This window comes from Rutilus rutilus (assembly GCF_951802725.1).
Source record: "Rutilus rutilus genome assembly, chromosome: 8".
In the NCBI taxonomy this organism is placed as follows: Eukaryota; Metazoa; Chordata; class Actinopteri; order Cypriniformes; family Leuciscidae; genus Rutilus; species Rutilus rutilus.
The window spans coordinates 35,216,818-35,237,243 of record NC_140222.1 but is presented as its reverse complement, the minus strand read 5'-3'; the positions used below and the strand labels follow the sequence as shown (position 1 = coordinate 35,237,243).

At 39.8% G+C, this 20,426-nt stretch overlaps 1 protein-coding gene and 1 long non-coding RNA gene across 2 annotated transcripts; both read left to right on the top strand.

Moving 5' to 3' along the window:
• The first annotated feature begins 44 nt into the window (after positions 1–44).
• On the top strand, positions 45–1,034 carry LOC311295333. The gene is made up of 3 exons (XR_014628306.1): positions 45–191; positions 418–582; positions 928–1,034. It is a non-coding gene; the product is annotated as an uncharacterized lncRNA (long non-coding RNA).
• Positions 1,035–1,183: 149 nt separating this feature from the next.
• On the top strand, positions 1,184–10,595 carry LOC311295649 (adhesion G-protein coupled receptor G7-like; the record flags this gene model as incomplete). The annotated part of the gene is made up of 5 exons (XM_084417114.1): positions 1,184–1,469; positions 8,006–8,087; positions 9,474–9,632; positions 9,727–9,886; positions 9,982–10,595. 5 exons carry the CDS (start codon positions 1,184–1,186, stop codon positions 10,156–10,158), a joined length of 864 nt encoding a protein of 287 aa, XP_084273240.1. The 3' UTR covers positions 10,159–10,595.
• Positions 10,596–20,426: the final 9,831 nt, after the last annotated feature.

Here is a 20,426-nt window from a genome sequence, read left to right as displayed (position 1 = left end):
TAACTATAGCAACTTTTTTCACTCTTTCTGTAGATTTTGATAAAGATGTTGGGTTTGTCCTCTATGATAGTGATGAGTTCTTTCAGTCAAAAAGCTTTCAACCTTCTCTGGATACCAAGAGAAGAGTAATATCTGCTAACCTTCAAGAAAATCTTGGATTTGTTGACATTGAGTTTGCAGTCACACCATCGGTGAGTCCAACATCACACTTCTCTCTGGGCCGCTTTTGTGGTTTGTGCCTTGCTGTAGCTTATTAATAATGAAACTCTTAAAAATAAAGGTTCCAAAAGGGGGGTTTGGTTCCCTTAAAGAACCTTTCAGTATATAGTTCTAAACCTTTTTTTTTTCTTAGTGTGATATTGACAGAGGTCGGCACAGGTATAGTGTTCATGAATTAATACATTGTTGAACTTTCAGGTCGATTCCACACTATCCCTCAACGACTTTGCATGTGTGTTTTGGAGTTACACTAAAAATGACTGGAGCCCAGAAGGCTGCACCAAAACAATGAACCCCTCAGGTCATGCAGTATGCAGCTGTCAACCGAAAAAATTTAAAAATGCAAACTTTGCCATTCTGATGGTAAGATATATTTGTAAAAAATGTAAATATCATTGATATTTGACTTAAATGGGTCAGTACACTCTAAAAAATAAAGGTGGTTTCCAGAGCAATACCATAGAAGATACATTTTTGCTTCACCAAATAACCTTTGACTGAACAATTCTTTAAAGAACCATTTTATTACATTTTTAATAATCAGAAGAACCGTTCTCCACTATAAACCTATTGTGCAATGGAAATGTTCCATGGAATGCAAATGAACCAAAGATGCCAATAAAGAACCTTTATTTTTAAGAGTGTAAAGTCTATGATGCTGTGAATTAAAGTCCATTGGAACTAGAATTTTAGTGTAATTTTCTACAGACATTTGATATCAACTATAAATATTCTGAAGCCTTGAATTGGATCAGCATCACCGGCTGCACTCTGTCTGTACTGGGTCTGTCTGTCACAGCTGGGTACCAAATCAAAACCAGGTAAAGGCTTATAGTTTACACTGTTAAGCATAGCCACAGCTATTTGAGTGGTGAAACTTTTTATAACTTATATTCATGCACTTTGCCACAGGAAGTCAAGAGGAGGCAATCCTACTCTGCTAATGGTGAACATCTGCATGAGCATGACGGTTTTCTACCTTTTCTTCATCTTCGGCATAAACAACCCTGTCCAACATCTGAGTGTGGCAAATCAGAGTTTGTCTGATCAGAACATAGTTCCTGAGTCAGACCATCACAAGTACCCAGATGAGGGTCCCTGTACAGCATTTACAGCTCTGCTTCAGTACTTCCTGTTGGCCACGTTCACTTGGAACACTCTGTACGGCATTAATGTGTTCCTCCTCTTCAAAAATGGAGTGTCTGGAACACCCCCATGGTTTCCAAAGGTCTCCTTGGCTATCGGATGGGGTAGGGGACATTGAACAAAACACTAATGTATTGTGTAGTTTGTGACTAACATCTTGGTTTTCAGTATAGGTTAAAACGATATATGCGTAAATGCATCAACTGGTATAAATATTCACATTTTTATTGCGTGAATGCCAGTGTTACCTGTGCCACTTTTCTGCTGCAGAATCATTAGCACCACTGCAAAATAAATCCTTTTTTTTTTTTAAATGTCAAGAAAGCTTTGCTTTCTGTTGAGTTTTCCTCACAAACTTTAATGAATACTTTCTCATCATTTACTCACACTGTGAGTTTGAGACTTCCCAGAGATATTTAACTTGGTTAAAATAGCACACAAATACTTTTTTTAGGGGAATTTCTAGGCATTTCATGTTGCGTTTTTGTTAATCTTGATTTCTCACAACTTGTGTGCTTTTTCTGGGAAAGACGGAGTGAACTGGGGCACTAATAGAGTGGATATTTTGTAAAAGCTAGATGCTGTTCGCTATTCACTGCCATTATAGACCCTTTTACAGCCCACGTGATCAAATAGTTGCGCGCGCATTTTGGCAACGGAAGTGCTGTTCCCCACTGGCTCTAACGTGTTAGCAACTCCGAAAGTTTATAAAAACGGTTTCCTAGCATCAAAATGTCTGGTAGTTGCGTTTACGGTTGCACTAGTCGATATTCCACCAAGGGCCTTAAGTTTTATAGGATTCCGACAGGATCACGGCCGTTTCAGAAGAACCGGCGGCGCCTGTGGCTGCAGGCGATTAAACGTGTTGATTGGAGCGAGGACATAATAAAAAATGCTCGCGTCTGCAGCGACACGCTGCTGATTCTCGCCATACTTCCGTTGCCAATATGCGCGCGCATACGTTGCTACGTCATCATTGTGTACAAACAGTAAAAGGGTCTATATGGATGAGTGCAAGGATTTTTTTTTTTAATTCTCCCCTTATGGTCCGAAGAAGAAAGAAGGGCATGTGGCATTATCACAACACCAGGGTGAATAAATTAATACTTTTTTTTGGTCATTTTAGGGTGAACTATCCCTTTAAGGTTTGTTGAACGTTAATCATCTAAAGTACTGTATTGTGTGGAATTGACCCTCTCGCTGTGACGTTTTCTTACCAGCATAAAGAAGCGATAACGGTGAGGGAAGTACCTCAGTTATTATTAAAGGAGTTGTTCACTTTAAAATGAAAGTTACCCCATGATTTACTCACCCTCAAGCCATCCTAGGTGTATATGATTTTCTTCTTTCAGAATACAATCGGAGTTATATTAATAAACACCCTGACGCTTCCGAGCTTTATAATGGCAGTGGATTGCAACCATCAGTTTGAAGCTCAAAAAAGCTTCCAGCCAAACGAACATACGGATTCGACTTAAGTCTAAAGCGCAACTTATGGTAGTAGTGCGCCATTGCTGATATTTACGCTACGCCATGCTACTTCTGTCGTCGTAAGTTGCGCTTTAGACGCAACTGGAGGCTAAAATTTTAATTTGTAACGTGTTAAATATGAATATTTTTCTTACACAAAGTCATAGTTTTTCTTCAGAAGGCTTTTATGTGTATTATTGACTGAACTCTTCACACAGACTGCCATTCCCAAGAGTGCTTTATTGCTCCACATCCGTTTACAAGCAACATAAAGCAACACCGCTAAACGGCGCCCTCTGTTGGTTAACTGTTACAATAGTCAGTATCAGTACATCTCCCTTTTTTTTAACTATAACTTAAACAAGTTCTGTCAACTTTAACAGCACTTACTCATAATAACAGCAAAAAAAAAAAAAAAAGTTAGTTCAACACAATCTTGCTGCGTATTTCTAACATTAGCTGCACAAAACTTTGTTGCATATTTTGCATTTAACTTTTTTTTTAAAACAAACCTAACTTAACAATCTTCTATCAGTCTTTTAGGTTTCATTGCGTGACAACGTGGTCTTCCCCGACCTATCTCAGTGGAAGGTGAGTTTTCTGTGATGTTTTCAGTGACAGCTGTAGAGCTAGGTGAGTTTTTCCTCTACTCTTGTTTGCTCAGTTAGTTCATCAGAGATAACTATGTCTGTACTTTCAATACAGTTGCTTGGCACTTTCAGCAGGTGACGGCGATTTCTTTGCAGTGTGTTACCATCCTCAGTAAGTACCTAGTAGGATCTTGGTGTTGTCTCTTTGATGACCTTCACTTTCCATCACATCTGACACGTACCGTGTCCTTTTGTTCCAGTGGACATAACGGTTTGGCATTCCTGTCATAGGCTCTGCTCTGGCAGTTTATCTGTGTATAATCTCCATGTCTCCTTTGAAGCAGGTGTTCTGCTGAGGGTAGCCGTGTTCTCAGCTTCCTGTTCATGAGAATTTCACCTGGAGACTGTCCACATTCAAGAGGGGATGCTCTTTAGTTTAGCAGTGCTAAATAAGGATCCTCTCCAGTCTCAGCAGCTTTCTTTAGCAGACGCTTAACAATCTGCACTCCTTTTTCAGCCAAGCCGTTTGACTGCGGGTACAGTGGACTTGATGTTACATGTTCAAACCCGTAAGTCTCTGCAAAGTCTCTGTAGTCCTGACTGCTGAACTGTGGTCCGTTGTCACTCACCACAGTCACCGGAATTCCATGTCTTGCGAAGATGGCTTTAGTGTGTTTTATCACCTGCTGTGCTGTTGTATTAGTCAGCATCGCTAGCTCTGGATAGTTTGACTTGTAGTCCATGATGACAAGGTAGTCCCTCCCTGCTAGGTGAAATAAGTCTATACCGACCTTTCTCCATGGTTCCTCAGGTTTACTGTGGGCCATAAGGGGTTCCTTAGGTTGCTGGTATCTGTGCTGCTGACATGTCTCTCAGTGCTGCACCAGTGCTTCAATGTCCCTATTCATGTGTGGCCAATACATCAAAACTCTTGCACGTCTCTTGCACTTCTCAATGCCTAAGTGTCCCTCATGCGTGAGTTTTGCCATGTGTGAGCACATGGAGGTAGGTATGACAATCCGTTCACCTCTCAGGAGCACACCATGCACAACTGACAGCTCATCTTTAAAGCTCTGATATGGATTTGTCAACCTCTGATCTCCTGGCAAGTGGATTTTGTCTATTACAGCTTGTAGCTCACGGTCGTCTGCCGTTGCTTCAGCAATCTGTCTCCATTTATCCTCAGACACTGGTAGGTGTTTTTGTATGCAGTCTACATGAACCTGTACATCATGTTCTGTGTTACTTGATCCTGTATGGCTCAAAGATGCTCTGCTGAGTGCATCTGCCATTACCAAGTGCTTCCCTGGGGTGAACTCAAACGTCATACTGTATTTCTGGAGACGGAGCATTAACCGTTGGATGCGAGGAGGAGCATCTCCTAGTGCCTTCTTTGAGATCGCAATCAATGGTTTATGATCTGTTTCTAATACCACTTCTCTTCCATAAATGTATTCATGGAACTTCGAAAACTGCTCCTAATGTCTCTTTCTCTATTTGTGCATAGTTTCTTTCTGCCTCCGTCATCGTTCGTGATGCATATGCCACTGGAAACCAAGCCAAGTCATGTTTTTGAAGCAGAACTGCTCTCAGTCCATCCTTTGAAGCATCAGTAGATACTTTCAGGGTATGGCTGTATCCCTGAAGCAGATAGTCTGTCTCCCAGGTAAGTAATGCATCTCACCCCATACTGACACTTTTGTTTGTTCAGTTTCAGTCCTGTTTTTGGTGCTCGTGCCATCACTTTTCTCAGTGGCTCATCATGTTCTGCCCTTGTAGCACCCCATACGACTACTTCATCCAGGAAGACTCCCACACCTTCCATGCCATCAAACATTTGTTGTACAGTCCTGTGGAAAACCTCTGGAGCTCCAATTCCAAAAGGCATGCGTAGGAAGCAATGTCTACCAAAGGGAGTGTTAAATGTGCACAATGCTGCACTTTCCTCAACCAGTTTAACTTGGTAGAACCCTGATGATGCATCAAGCTTGGAAAAGAATTGTGCTCCAGCCATTGCGCTTGTGATGTCTGATTTAGTTGGCAACCTACAGTGCTCTCTTTTGATCCATTTATTCAGATCTCTTGGATCAATACTAAGTCTCAGATCACTGTTCTTCTTTTCCACAATGACGAGAGAATTCACCCAGTCAGTAGGTTCTTCTACTTTTCTCACTATCCCTTTGTCTATCAAGGATGTCAGTTCTTTTCTCAGTCTTTCTTTCAGGGCTAATGGCACTTTTCTTGCTGCATGGATAACTGGTTCTGCATTTTCTTTTAGCCGTATTTTGTACTAATTAGGTAAGCAACCGATAACCTGCAATACATCATTGTACTCTTTCACTATCTCAGTGGTAGAATCTGCACATATGTCCATTCGTTTGCTATGTGCTGCACCCCTAGTGGTCACTAGAGCGCTATCAATGACATGAACTCTCTTTATAAGCCCAAGTCCTTCACTTGCTTTCAGACCTAAAATCGGCTGTCTATCCTTCTCTACTAGAACAAACAGTGCACTTATGGTGCATCCTTCTCCTGAAAGACTCGCTCTGAAAACACCCATATGTGGAATCGACTGATCGCTAAACGCCCTTAAGTCCAGTTTCTTGGGTCTCACTTTTGGCTTAATGTTCATCTTATTATAGTATTTTCTCGGCAGGACATTTACTTGTGCACCTGTGTCGATTTTCATTGGCACTGTCACACCATCCACCATCAAAGGTGCTATCCATTCATCATCATTACCATCCATATTAGTCAGAATTGCTGCTTCGACATACAGTGGTTCTCCGTCCTCACTGTCACTTTCCTCTTGTTTCTGTCCGACGACATGTACCCTTTTCTTTGTGAGACAGGACCTGGCAAAATTATTTTTTCCTCCACACTTTCGACATTCTTTGCCATAAGCTGGACATTCTTTTGGAGCATGTTTATTTCCACATCTCTCACAGTCTCTTCCCTGTGGTTTCCATTTGGATTTCTGTGGCTGTCGCTTATCATATCTCTTTTTGTGTTTTTGCACCGCATCTACAACAGCAGTTTCACTTTCGTTTTCAAATGACTTCAATTGTATCTTCGTACTTTCTGCAGCCTGACAAATACCAACTGCTTTCTCAATGGTAAGTTCTGTTTCTTTTAATAACAGCATCCTTACTCTCTTGTCCTGCACTCCTATTACAATCTGATCCCTTATCATGGAGTTGCACAGTGTGCCAAAATTGCAGGATTAACTCTTAAGGCGCAAGTCTGTCACATACTGTTCTATTGATTCAGTCTCTTTTTGTATTCTGTTCCTGAAGACATACCATTCATATGTTTCGTTCTTTCTCGGCGTGCAGTAATCCTCAAACTTGCTCAGTACCGCGGGCAGCGTATCTCTTTCCTCTTCCGAAAAGACGAACGTGTTGTATACATCCAGCGCAGCCTGTCCAGCTACAGTTAGCAACAGAGCTATCTTCCGTCGATCGTTTCTTTCGTCGAGTCCAATAGCTAACAAATAAAGCTCAAAACTTTGCCTAAAGGCTTTCCAGTTAGCGTGGACGTTACCCGTCAACTTCAACTCGTCCGGTGGGCGTATATTATTCATTACACTCATGTTTTACGAGTTTACTCTTGGTACCATGTATTGACTGAACTCTTCACACAGACTGCCATTCTCAAGAGTGCTTTATTGCTCCACATCCGTTTACAAGCAACATAAAGCAACACCGCTAAACGGCGCCCTCTGTTGGTTAACTATTACAATAGTCAGTATCAGTACATTATGAACCCCCCAGAGCCATGTGGAGCACTTTTATGATGGATGGATGCACTTTTTTTGAGCTTCAAACACATGGTTGCAATCCACTGCCATTATAAAACTCGAAGCGTCAGGGTTTTTTTTAACTCCAAATGTATTCGTCTGAAAGAAGAAAGTCATACACACCTAGGATGGCTTGAGAGTGAGTAAATCATGGGGTGATTTTCCTTTTAAAGTGAACTACTCTTTAAGCATTATCTAGAGTAACCATGCGTTTCAAGCATGTCAAGTATTAACATAGGCCTATATATAATCGCCAAAAGGTTTTCAGTATGTTTTTGAAGATTACAAAGTTGAAGAGGCTTCAGAATCACAATTGTAAATGTAAATGTAAATGTAAATGTAAATGTAAATGAAGAGGCTTCAGAAATCACTCATCTTGCTTAAACTAAATACGAATAAGAAGTCTTGCTTGTATTGGAAAAAAACCCCCACTACTGACTCAGTGAGAAGATATTATAAAACTGTATTTCAAATGATTGTTTAGTTATATTGATCAAGTAGCTTTACTGCAGTGTACATGACTGTATTTTAATTAAAACGTTTTTCAGCATTTTTAATCACTTTTCCAAAAATGAAAGAAAGAAAGGTAGGTGTATACTTGTGTATATTGTTATCAACCAACATTTTTATGAATATTGGTAAATCGTTTTTTTTCTTATTTCACCCACCCCTGCATCCTGGATATTAACTGCAAAATCAAACATAAGACTAAACCCTAAATATAAAATAATATATCCAATATATAATGTCATTGAATGTCAATAAATCTTTTTCTGTTTAGTTCTACCTGCTGTTATTGTTGGTATCTCATTGGGTTCCACCTACAGTGTGAAAGATCCTTTAGGTTATCGACAAGAAGAGTTGTAAGTATCAAATATTTCAATTTTTTTTAAACTCAACTTTATTACTTTTATGCCCAGACTCACAAACAAGGGTTACGCCTAGTCCCAGACTAAAATGCATGTTTGAGCTGTTTTATGTCTCACCCTCACATCATACCAAACACATAAGACTTTCGTTCATCTTCAAAACTCAAAGATAATTTTAATGAAATCTAAGATATTTATGTCCCTCCACTGACAGTCTACGCAACAACCACTTTGACACTTTGAGCAGTTTAGTCCAAATTGAATCACTATATATGATGTACAGATTGAATTTAGGCTTTTATTCACATATGAACATTGTTCAGCGAACTTAAACAGAAGCTCAAGCATCCTTGCTTGCGTCGCTGAGAGCGTCAGGCTCGAGTGAAATCCTCCACTGTGTCTCAAACGCTCAAGACTGGATGATTGGTATATTGGGGTGGGCCATGCTGAACAGCAGCTTCCCACTCCAGTGCCTTTCTTTCCCGAAGCCTCCTCCACACCCTCAATGGTTGGGTGGCCAAGGGGTACGTGGGTCTCCCCTCAGTGGAGCGTGCCGTCGCGATGCAGCTATGGCTTAAAATGCTGCCATCTGGCGGTGTAATACACATCTCCCATTCAAGGCCTGTAAGTTTTCGTCCATGATTATGGCCAAGGCTTACAGCAATGCTGGACAGGCGTCTCTGCCTCTGCCCTGCACGCCATGGCCCTCCTGCTAGTGTATCAGGCCAAGGCACTCAAAGAGTTGCACGAGGGTAGTTCTGACCCAGGTTGATGCAGGAACTGCGCATAGCGACGGACCTCACCCTACGTGCGTGAATGAACCTCATTGGTGCTTGCTGAAGCTCAAACGTGCTGTGTAACACGAGAATGAACCTCATTGGTTCTTGCAGAAGCTCAAACGTGCTGTGTAACACGAGAATAAACCTCATTGGTTCTTGCCGAAGCTTAAACGTGCTGCGTGCAAGCATGCTTGGGCTTCCATATACCATAACTGATGCGGGCTTTGATGAATGTTTATATGTGAATAAAAGCTTAAATTCAATGTTAATCTTATAAAGTGATCGAGTCATTGCAGGAAATTTGGACTGAACTGCTCAATTCATGTGGATTAGTTTCATGATTAGTTTCAGTGGTAGTGCGTAACTGTCAACGGAGGGACAGAAAGCTCACAGATTTCAGTAAAATATCATAATTTGTGTTTCAAAGATGAACTATAGTCTAATGGGTTTGGAATGATATGAGGTTGAGTAAATGACAGAATGTTCATTTTTGGGTGAACCAACCCGTTAAATGTAAAATATTTGTTTTACTTTATTTGTGTGTTTTTACATTGTTCTCTCTGGATTTTAGTCGTTCAGTTGTCTCTCTTCTTTGATGCAGTTGCTGGCTGGCTTCACTGGACCACAAACAGAAGTTCAGTATGGGGAAACCCATGTTTTGGGGATTCTTGCTCCCATTAATGCTCATGCTGCTCTCAAGCATGGCAATACTGCTGCACTTCTCTTACAAAATCTGCAGGAACAACCCTAACTTAAACAGGTATGTTTACTTTGGGATCAGAAAAGCTCTATCAGTTATCAACCAAAAGGTGTTATTGAGAATATAATTAACCAATAACACTGTTGCTGTTTAGTTCACGGAAAACTCCTCTAAAGAAGAAGATTTTGAGTAGTTTCTCTCTGGCAGTGATTCTCGGCCTGTCCTGGGTCACCGGCTACATTTTGATCATCACCCATGAAACAAAACTCAAACTTATTCTGAGTGTGGTTTTCTGTCTCTTAAACACAACACAGGTGTGTTAATGCACATTGCACAAAAATGCACAACATCTTATAATGGATTATAAATGAAATCAGCAATGCTTCTGTTTTTCTTTCCATTTCCAAAGGGTATTCAGATATTCATTTTATTCACTCTGAGGCCGTTATTAAACTCAAACCCAGCATCTCTGGACAGTCTGCGTGCATCAAACATAGGCTTTCACAGGAAGAGTTTCTTTTTATGGAAAAATAAGAAACCAGAAAGAAACAAAAGCTACAGATCCACTGAGTATGAATTGTCCTGATGGGCCATCAAAGGTAATAACCAAAAGATGATTATTTTGAGACTTCCTTTAATTAATTTCAATGAACTTGTGCAAAATCAGTTTTTGTGTGTGTTTTTAGTAATTGTTGATTCGGTGTGTTTGAGTGCTCATTGTTACAATTACATAGCAAAAGTTCAGTGACATTTTTATTTGTGCATGGTAGAAAGCAAATATTGATACTGACTGACATAATGACATTAAAGAAATATGAAAAATTGAACTACATGGTTGAGGGAGCAGGCTACACAGTGAACTCAACGCTATGCTTGAGCAAACAGTTTGTGAATAGGCTACTACAAATGATGGCCGTGAAAGAGACTGTGAACGCAGTGAATAGGATATGTTTAGTTGGTGAATAGCATAGGCTACTATTACACAGTAGCAAGGGTGTAACTTTGGTTTGAGAAGTGGGGGGGCACAAAATGGGGGAAAATGTTTTCACACTTTAAAAAAAGCTAGTACTCCCGTACTAGCAATTTTATGTGTATGTGTGAATTTTGTGTGTATTTGTGTGTTTATACACAACATTTTTTTTCTGAATTTAATGTGTATGTGTGATGTATTTAATGTATATATTTACAATGTTTTATTGTGTGTGCCATTAGGAGCTTTTTGGGCTTTGTTCACACTGTACACAAAACTGATTTGGTTTTAAATTTCAATCTTTAGGACTTACTGTTGAAACATTTTTCAGGTTATGAAATCTGACCTGCTAATTACAAAAGTAGTATAGGCTTCTATTCACCACTAATGAATGTCATATAATTCACATGAAAATGTGCCACATTCCAAATGATGATAAAAACTGCTTGAAATCTGATCTGAGGGAGAAAACAATCGAAAACAACAACAACAACAACAATAGATATAGCTTTGTTAACACCTGATTTCATTGACTTTATTTGCTGTTCAGACTAAAGAAACAATTTTTTTTTTTTTTTAGATGTGTCTGACCAAAGCTTGATGACTAAGGTTTGGAATTGCAAGTTTATTGTCAGCTGCCAGTTCTGTTTTTTTTTTTTTTTTTTGCAATGTTTGATTTGCTCTAATGTAAAATAATATAAATGTACTGTAAACACACCAATCTTCACACCAAGTTTGGCTAATTTCTTCTTTTTTACTAATCTCTGTTGACATATATTAAACATTGATGAAATGACATATAGACTGTTGATCTTAATGAGATTATATGTATGAGTTTAGGAATTTCTTTACTTTAGTTACCATGGTCATTTTAGTTGAGATCATATTAGAGGTTAGGAAGTTTCTGTAATACGGCCCCAGAACCCTAAAGCCAAGTCAGGAGAACGTTTCCACCAGGGGGAGCCATTTACAAGGACATACTTTTGTGATGCCTAGAAGATACAAAAACTGTGGTTGATCCTAGTTTGCATTGTTTAAGCACATTCAGTGGCTATTTATTTCCAGTTTTTGTTTCTCTTTCATTCAATCATATCTGACGCAGATCAATTTTGCATTGAGACAAGACAAGCTAAACAAATGGGAAGTTGCTGTCATGCAATTTATCAGAAAATAACATCTTCAACATTTTAAATGCTATATATTAAATTTTTTTTACTGATTATGACACACACACACACACACACACACACACACACACACACACACACACACACACACACACACACACACACACAGACAGACCAACAGATAGATAGACATAGATTTACTATTTGTAGTATTGGGCGTAAACTAAACATTTTTGAATGTAGAACATTACTTACACGTCCCAGTATTTCTCGTTCTCTCTTTGTCCCGTCTGCCACGGGAGTTTTCGCATGTTATTGCAATAACTGTGTATATTCCTCCCTCTGCTGATGCTGCAGCGGCTTGTGAGCTCCTTCACACTACAGTGTCACAGCTGCAAACATCGCACTCCCATTCCCTTCTTCTCATCTCAGGTGATTTTTAATCATCTCATTGTCCTCAACTCTTCTCACATTTAGACAGTATGTTACATGCCACACTAAGGATAATAAGACCCTGGATTTACATTATGCAAATGTAAAGGATGCCTATAGTTGATTGGAGTGAATTTAATCACCTTCACATCAATGCTACCAAGACAAAAGAATTGGTGATTGACTACCTTAGAAAGGCCTCATATGCTGTATCGGTAAAACATCCAGCGGCTGGACACTGAGAGGGTGAATGTGTACACGTATTTGGGTGTTCATATTGTTGTGGAAAATATGCAATTGTCCTGTTACAAGTATGCCTTTTTGTCTGTAGAACACTTCTGTATTGTGATCAACCACACTTGAAACTTGTTTATTAAGAAAGTGGTTTACGAAGTAAAACTCCACAAAAGTTATTGTAACTTGTTTATTAAGAAAATGGTTTATAAAGAAAAATACTGCAATTGTTACTGTAAAATGGTTTAAGAAAGTGGTTTATAAAGAAAAACATACCACACTTAATGTGGTAAAGAACTGAATAAGAATGTAAAAATGTGTACCTTGAAATGCAGTGTAAGTCGCTTTGGATAAAAGTGTCTGCCAAATGCATAAATGTAAATGTAAATGTTTTAAGCATTTATTAAAAAGCATATGAACAAAACTTGTACTAGAAAGAGCTTTGCTAAAGAAAGAAGAAAAATGCAAGCATTACCGTCGGATGTGTTGCGGACGAGGCACAGAATGCAACAAAGAAGAAAAAGTCAGAAGAAGGAGGACGAAGAAGCCAAAGGCTTTATAGACAGGTTCGAAAGGAATGTCCAGAACTTACTGTATGACAATTAAAGACTTCGGATTGGATAAAGACTAATGAATTATTGGGGGATTTCCAAAGAGGACGACTTCAAGAATTCAGATGGTCTAGAAAAGGCTGAAAGGAGAAGATGAAGGCAGACACCAATTCTTAGGAATGGATTGTGAGTATGAAAATTCAAATGATTATGATTTCGGACAGATTTGACTTACTTTACCTAACCTGAGAATAATCAAAATAAGGTCAAAGGTGTCTAGAAATATGCACCATAAAAAAATATAAACAATACATTGGACTGGTCAGACAACATGAGTGCTCTGTATAGGAAGGGTCAAAATCGCCTACATTTGCTGAGGAGACTGAGGTCCTTTGGGGTGTGTAGGACACTACTGAACTTTTTATGATACAACAGTTGCATCAGTCATTTTTTTATGCAGTGGTCTGCTGGAGTGGTGGAATCACTGAGGGATAAGAAAAGGCTTGAAAAAATGATTAGGAGGGCCAGCTCTATCGTGGACTGTCCTCTGGACTCAGGAGCAGGGGGGTGAGAGGAGGATGTTTGCTAAGCTATCGAACATCATGAACAACCCCTCCCAACCTCTGTATGAGACGGGGGCCTTAGGTAGCTCCTTTAGTCAGAGACTGTTGCTCCCACAGTGTAAGAAGGAGTGCTACCGAGGATTATTTGTTCCAATAGACTTTTTAATATCTTAGTATTGACACTACCATGGGTCCAGTTTTTTTTTTTTTTTTTTTTGGAGAATATATTTACCCATATAGTTATATTTAGGATATTAATTTATTAATTAAACTTTTTTCATTTATATTTAATGATATATCTATTATAATGTTTTTTTGGTCTCCCTACATAATTTATCTTCGGAATACAAAGTTGCAATATGTTTTTTTGTCTTAAGTGTAATATTTGTTTCTGTCCTGTTTATGCTGCTGTAACAACAAAATTCTCTGTAACTAACAATTAAACTCCTGGGATATTGATCTGGTCAGTTAAGTAACAGAGGGGGTTGGTAATCAGTTTCAGCTGCTTTAGTGTTAATGAAATTAACAGCAGGTGCACTAGATGGGCAACAGTGAGACAACCCCCAAAACAGGAATGGTTTTACAGGTGGAGGCCACTGACATTTTTTCCCTACTCATCTTTTCGGACTGTTTTTCACCAGTTTTGCATTTGGCTAGGGTCAGTGTCACTACTGGTAGCATGAGGCGATACCTGGACCCTACAGAGGTTGAGCAGGCAGTCCAGCTCCTTCAGGATGGCTCATCAATACGTGCCATTGCCAGAAGGTTTGCTGTGTCTCCCAGCACAGTATCAAGAGCATGGAGGAGATTCCAGGAAGACAGACAGCTACTCTAGGAGAGCTGGACAGGGCCGTAGAAGGTCCTTAACCCATCAGCAGGACCGGTATCTGCTCCTTTTTTCGAGGAGGAACATGATGAGCACTGCCAGAGCCCTACAAAATGACCTCCAGCAGGCCACTGGTGTGAATGTCTCTGACCAAACAATCAGAAACAGACTTCATGAGGGTGGCCTGAGGGCCCGACGTCCTCTAGTGGGCCCTGTGCTCACTGCCCAGCACCAGGGAGCTCGATTGGCATTTCCCATTGAACACCAGAATTGGCAGGTCCGCCACTGGTGCCCTGTGGTTTTCACAAATGAGAGCAGGTTCACCCTGAGCACGTGACAGACAGGAAAGGGTCTGGAGAAGCCGTGGAGAATGTTATGCTGCCTGTAACATCGTTCAGCATGACCGGTTTGGTGGTGGGTCAGTGATGGTCTGGGGAGGCATATCCATGGAGGAACGCATAGACCTCTGCAGGCTAGACAATGGCACCCTGACTGCCATTAGGTATCGGGATGAAATCCTTGGATCCATTGTCAGACCCTATGCTGGTGCAGTGGGTCCTGGGTTCCTCCTGGTGCACAACAATGCCCGGCCTCATGTGGCGAGAGCATGCAGGCAGTTCCTGGAGGATGAAGGAATGATACCATTGAAGGGCCACCACGCTCACCTGACCTACATCCAATAGAACACCTCTGGGACATTGTGTTTCGGTCCATCTGACATCACCTGGTTGCACCTCAGACTGTCCAGGAGCTCAGTGATGCGCTGGTCCAGATCTGGGAGGAAATACCCCAGGACACCATCCGTCGTCTCATTAGGAGCATGCCCCGACGTTGTCAGGCATGCATACAAGCACGTGGGGGCCATACAAACTACTGAGTACCATTTTGAGTTGCTGCAATGAAATTTCAGCAAAATTGACAAGCCTGCTGCATAATTTTTTTCACTCAGATTTCCGGGGTGTCTTTGAATTCAATCCTCTGTAGGTTGATCATTTTCATTTCCATCAAACGATGTGGCATCCTTTCGTTCATAACACATTACCCAGTCCATATTAGTATAGATATCCAGCATGATATTTTTCCCCATTGAGATCTGATGTGTTTTCAAAGTGTTCCTTTAATTTTTTTGAGCAGTGTATATTTTACCCGTTCCAGATTAGGAAAGTATGTCGCTCAGAGGTCCTCATGTCTTCTGTTTAACGCAGGTCTCACATACACAAGCTCATCATATTTGATCACCAAACAGAGGTAATTGCTATATACTGTACCTGAGATCACAGATCACCCGAGTCACATTCACGTTTACACAATCAAAGATACTTTGGTATAGCCCCCATGGAATTGCATACACTTGAATTTAACTTAAACGTTTACTTCAGTAGATGTATGGCCACTATTACAGATATAAGCTGACCAACATTACTTCTCTTATAATAGCTTTGGATTGACCATGCCGTGCAGTGGGAGGGGTAACCGTCGTCACCTCCCTGTCATCATGTGAGTAATAAGTTGCTTCCTGATCATCATCATGTGCACACACACACACACATATATATATATATATAACCTTTGTATATATAAAACCAGGGCTTGACATTAACACCCGCCAACCCGCCAAATGCGGGTGGATTTGGCTCGTGGCGGGTAACATAGTCACTCCAACTAGCCACTTTGGCGGGTTGAATAATTGTAGTCTTTTCAAAAGGCATCTGAAATAAGTGTGACACTACAACACTACAACTCCCATGAGTATTAGGGCTGTCAAAGAATATTCTAAATTCGAATATATATTCGAATAGTTTTAAAAAACAGAATTTCGAAGGTGAAAATGAATATTCGAATGTGGAAAAACGCCCGCGGTAGCAGAGGCGCGGCTGTCTGCTTTGCGAGTGGACGCGCTGCCTGAGGGATCAGGGACAGGTAACAGGAAGACGGGTTAACGTTAAACAGAAACATTACTAAAGTGTAGGCTACTGTACTGACTGAATAGATATTGCATGAATAAGGTAGGTTTAGATACAGCAGTTTCATGCACTGCAGGCTTCCACTGGTTTGATTATTTACCGTTTCATTGTCAAGGAAAAGTTCCATGTTTACCACAGCACAGCTCGCTCGGAGCGTTCAATGTCGGTTCTATATACTGTAAAACTTCAATTAATGTTAATAATATTTGTTTCAATCACTGAATGAAGCCTGCTATATAAGAGTCGCGACCTTAAATTGCTTGCACAAAACTCTTGATCAGCACTCAACATTTACTTATTGTTGTTGTTCATTTAAACCGTTATGCGCAGAGAGCGTGACGCCTCATTCGCGCCGCAAGACCTCCAGACGCGCGTAAACGCGTCTTTACATTGACTTAACATTGAAATCACTCGCGCCAGACGCTCTATTCGCATTTGGTGTGAACGCAGCATGAGAGAAAGAGTGCCTGCGAGTGCGAGTGAGCGAGCGAGAGTGAGGTCTGCGGTCTTGGCCATTAGTTGATTTACTTGTTTTTCTGTAGGTAATATGTTGTCAAATTTTTTAAACTTAAATAAACTACCTATACAAGTAGTTATGTCTCTTTGTATTCATTTCTCCTGTTATTGACGTAATGCGCGTCATTGACAAAATGCGCAACCAGATGTTCGAATAGTTCGAATATAGGCTACGTGTTTTTTTTAGAGGGAATATTCGAACGTCATTTTTGAGCAATTTTGACAGCCCTAATGAGTGGCCTACATGCACACAGTGTTGCATTGCGCTCACGCGCTAGTGACCGACAACACAGAATCGAAGAGACAGCTAGCTGCCCTGCTGGAGTTACGTCGTATGCCGGTGGAGCTATGTGGCGACATATAATAAATGGTTTTATTTAAAAAAAGGAGCTTTACACACAACCTTATCAGAGCTAATGATAATGACCTGTATTGTTATGTAGTCTTGATTTGGGTGTGTACAGTGGTTTTACATTTAAAAGGGTTGTAAATCTAGTTCAAGTAAATTTTAGCATGCCATAGTCAACTTTTATCAGGTAATTTCACAACAACAAAAATGTGGCTAGTAAAAATGCTGTGTGGCTAGTAACTTTGGAAAACCACTAGCCACATTGGCTAGTGAGCAAAAAAGTTAATGTCAAGCCCTGTATAAAACAGTTTGGTCCAGTCAGATGTATTAAATAAATCCAGATTGTATATGTTGGTAATAGCCTTAGGCACTTATCTAATGCTAAAAGAAATTTTGTGCCTCTAAAAAGTGCGTTCGACCTTCTTTTTGATCGGAATGGTGTGTGGAAAACACTTGAGTTTTGCCACAGATTTGTCCCACCGTCTAGAACGCAACTGAATGCTTTTTCAAGCGTCTCCATACTTGGAAAAAACAGCGGTTCTATTCACACAGGATTAATATTACCTAAGGTAATTTTTCCGGACCTTTTTACAGAAGATAAAAGTCGCAGTAATCTTTACTGACGTTGTCCGTATTGATTACTGACATGGCACATTCGGAATTATTACTTTACCTTACCTCTCCATGTTAAACTAGTCCCGTCCGAGTTTGTTGGCTGTATGAGACTAGCAGTAAGCTAGATCAACATTAGAATAACATACAGACCATATTCTAACATTTCATCACGTTGAGCTATATAACATTGATTAGTTTTATGTACATTTGCTCACCTGTCTAATAAAGTACATGCAAGAGCGGCATCTCTGTCAAGTCAAAGTTTGTTGCGGATGTGGAGCTCTCGGCAACTTGAAAACGCATAATGTTTGAACGAAACAACAGCGTGAGCGTGCTGTTAGATGTAACGCAGTTGTCCACGTCTGTCACCATGGTTACTATGGCAGAGCAAGCGGAAACCAGGGATAACGTGGATACTAGGTCATTGACAGGCGACAATGACCAGGGACGAGCCATTATTTAAAATGGGAATTTCTCTGAAATTAAAAATCTTTGGGAACTTTTGGGATCTTGTAAGTACACAAGTGCAGGAAATATATCACACTGTGCAAGTGATTTTTGGATATATTTTTTGTACAAAATTCTTACATATCTTACGTACCTTAAAGTCAGTGGATAAAACACTGACACAATGATGAACAAGTAACTATAATATTTACAATAACATATTGTTTTACTGAATAATAAAGTAAACATAATTTCTTAATTTATCTTTGTAAAGAAACCTCATTGCTGAACTGGCTACTCTCTGCAGTCTCAGGCGACGACATCTTTTCCTGTCGGCCACCGTAACTTCTGTTGGTTGCAATTCGTAACCTCACCACTAGATGCCGCTAAAGATTACACACTGCACCTTTAAAGTAAATTTTTTTAAACACAAATTTGATAACACTGCTAAATGTAATATCTCACAGTGAATTCACCTGTAGCATTTAAAACGATTCATTTTAGATTTTAATTTTCTGTACAAAATAGAATAGTTTTTAATATCAGGCATGTATTAAATATCAACATTAATCGTAACCATAACTATCAGCTCACCAGTATCAGCTAGAATTTAATATCGGTGCATCGTCAACATTTTTTACTGGAAAACAAGACAGATTTTTCTTCTTTTTTCCCCCAGAATTTCCATTCTATCATGTCTAGCCAACTAATGGTATTTCCATGGTTCTGGTTTGTGAAACAGGCAAAATATAAAGAGTGTCCTCTTAATTTTTCCCCCATATCAAATAAACTTAATTCTTTACAACTCTACAGGAAACTGAGAGGAACCAACTCCACTATGCTCTTAGTGAACATCTGTTTGTGCATGACCACCTATTACCTGCTGTTCATTTTTGGAATCAACAACCCCATCCAGAGCTCGAAGGCCTCTGTTTCCGAGCAGAACGTTATTCCTTCTTCAGATATGCAACAGAAGGTCGATCAGGGTCCTTGTACGGCAATCACAGCTCTGCTGCAGTACTTCCTGCTGGCCACGTTTGCCTGGAACATCATGTATGCGGCTCACGTGTTTTTCCTCACCAGAAACGCTCTCAATGGTCCACCACGAGGTTTCCGCACCATCGCCATCACAGCCGGCTGGGGTACATTTAATAAAACACACTGATTTAACTTAAAAGACATGACACTTTGATTCTGTCTGCATAACTGTAAACAAAGATATGATATTAAATATGTTACATATTTAGCCTTTTTTTTTATTCTGGCTGATGATTTAATGTTATTGCCGGTAACCAATAAATGGGCATATTATAATTCTATTTTGGTAGTGTACTAGGCTACTATAACAGTTAAGGCATCACATCATTTTAATTTACAGGATGAAAAGTGGATATTCATTTTGAGGTTTACTAAAGAACTGTTATTAAATTTGTACTTTTATTTTAGATTCACTTTAAGCCAGTAACCCAATCTAAATGTAGAAATGAGCATGCGGATAATAGGCTAACATTTAATCGTTTAATCGTTTTGATAAATTATAATTTCTTAGGTCTGCCTGCTGTTATTGTCGGCATTTCGCTGGCCACCACCTACAGCTTTAAGGACCCTTCAGGTTATCGACAAGAAGAGTTGTAAGTGAAAAATCATTTCGCTTTATCCAAGCTATTTCCTGTGACTGTGCGAGACTTCTGATTCATTGATCGCTATAGTTTAGCCTAACTAAAAGAATAACAAAGTGCAGGGGGAAAAAAACGAAATGGTAAAACTAGTTTTGCTACAAATTGTGTTTATGATTACAATAATACATTTTAAATGAGATAAAGAACAGTTTGCGACATCAAGCAGCATAACAGACTGTTTTTTTGTTGTTGTTGTGCACAGCCAAAATATGTGTAACTTAGACACCGGAAGCCTCGCACGTTGTTATAAAAAGCGCCATATTTGATTTTTAACAGGAATGAAAGCGAGGCTGTGAGAGATAGATATACGTCTCTTCAGTGGGTTGTATTGTTATTTAATGTGTTTTGTTCTGTTCTGCTGACGAAATGCTGCAAAAAAATATCTTTCCAAAACATTTCAGTAGACAAAAGAAATCCAGACATGAGCTGTGGAAAATTACAAGTGATCTAGGAGCTTTACAGCTTTCTGGTCCTGTTTCTCTTACTTACCCATTACTTACACATCCCAGTATTTCTCGTTCTCTCTTTGTCCTGTTTTAGCTGTTGGCTGGCGTCTCTGGACAAGACGGGAACGTTTGATC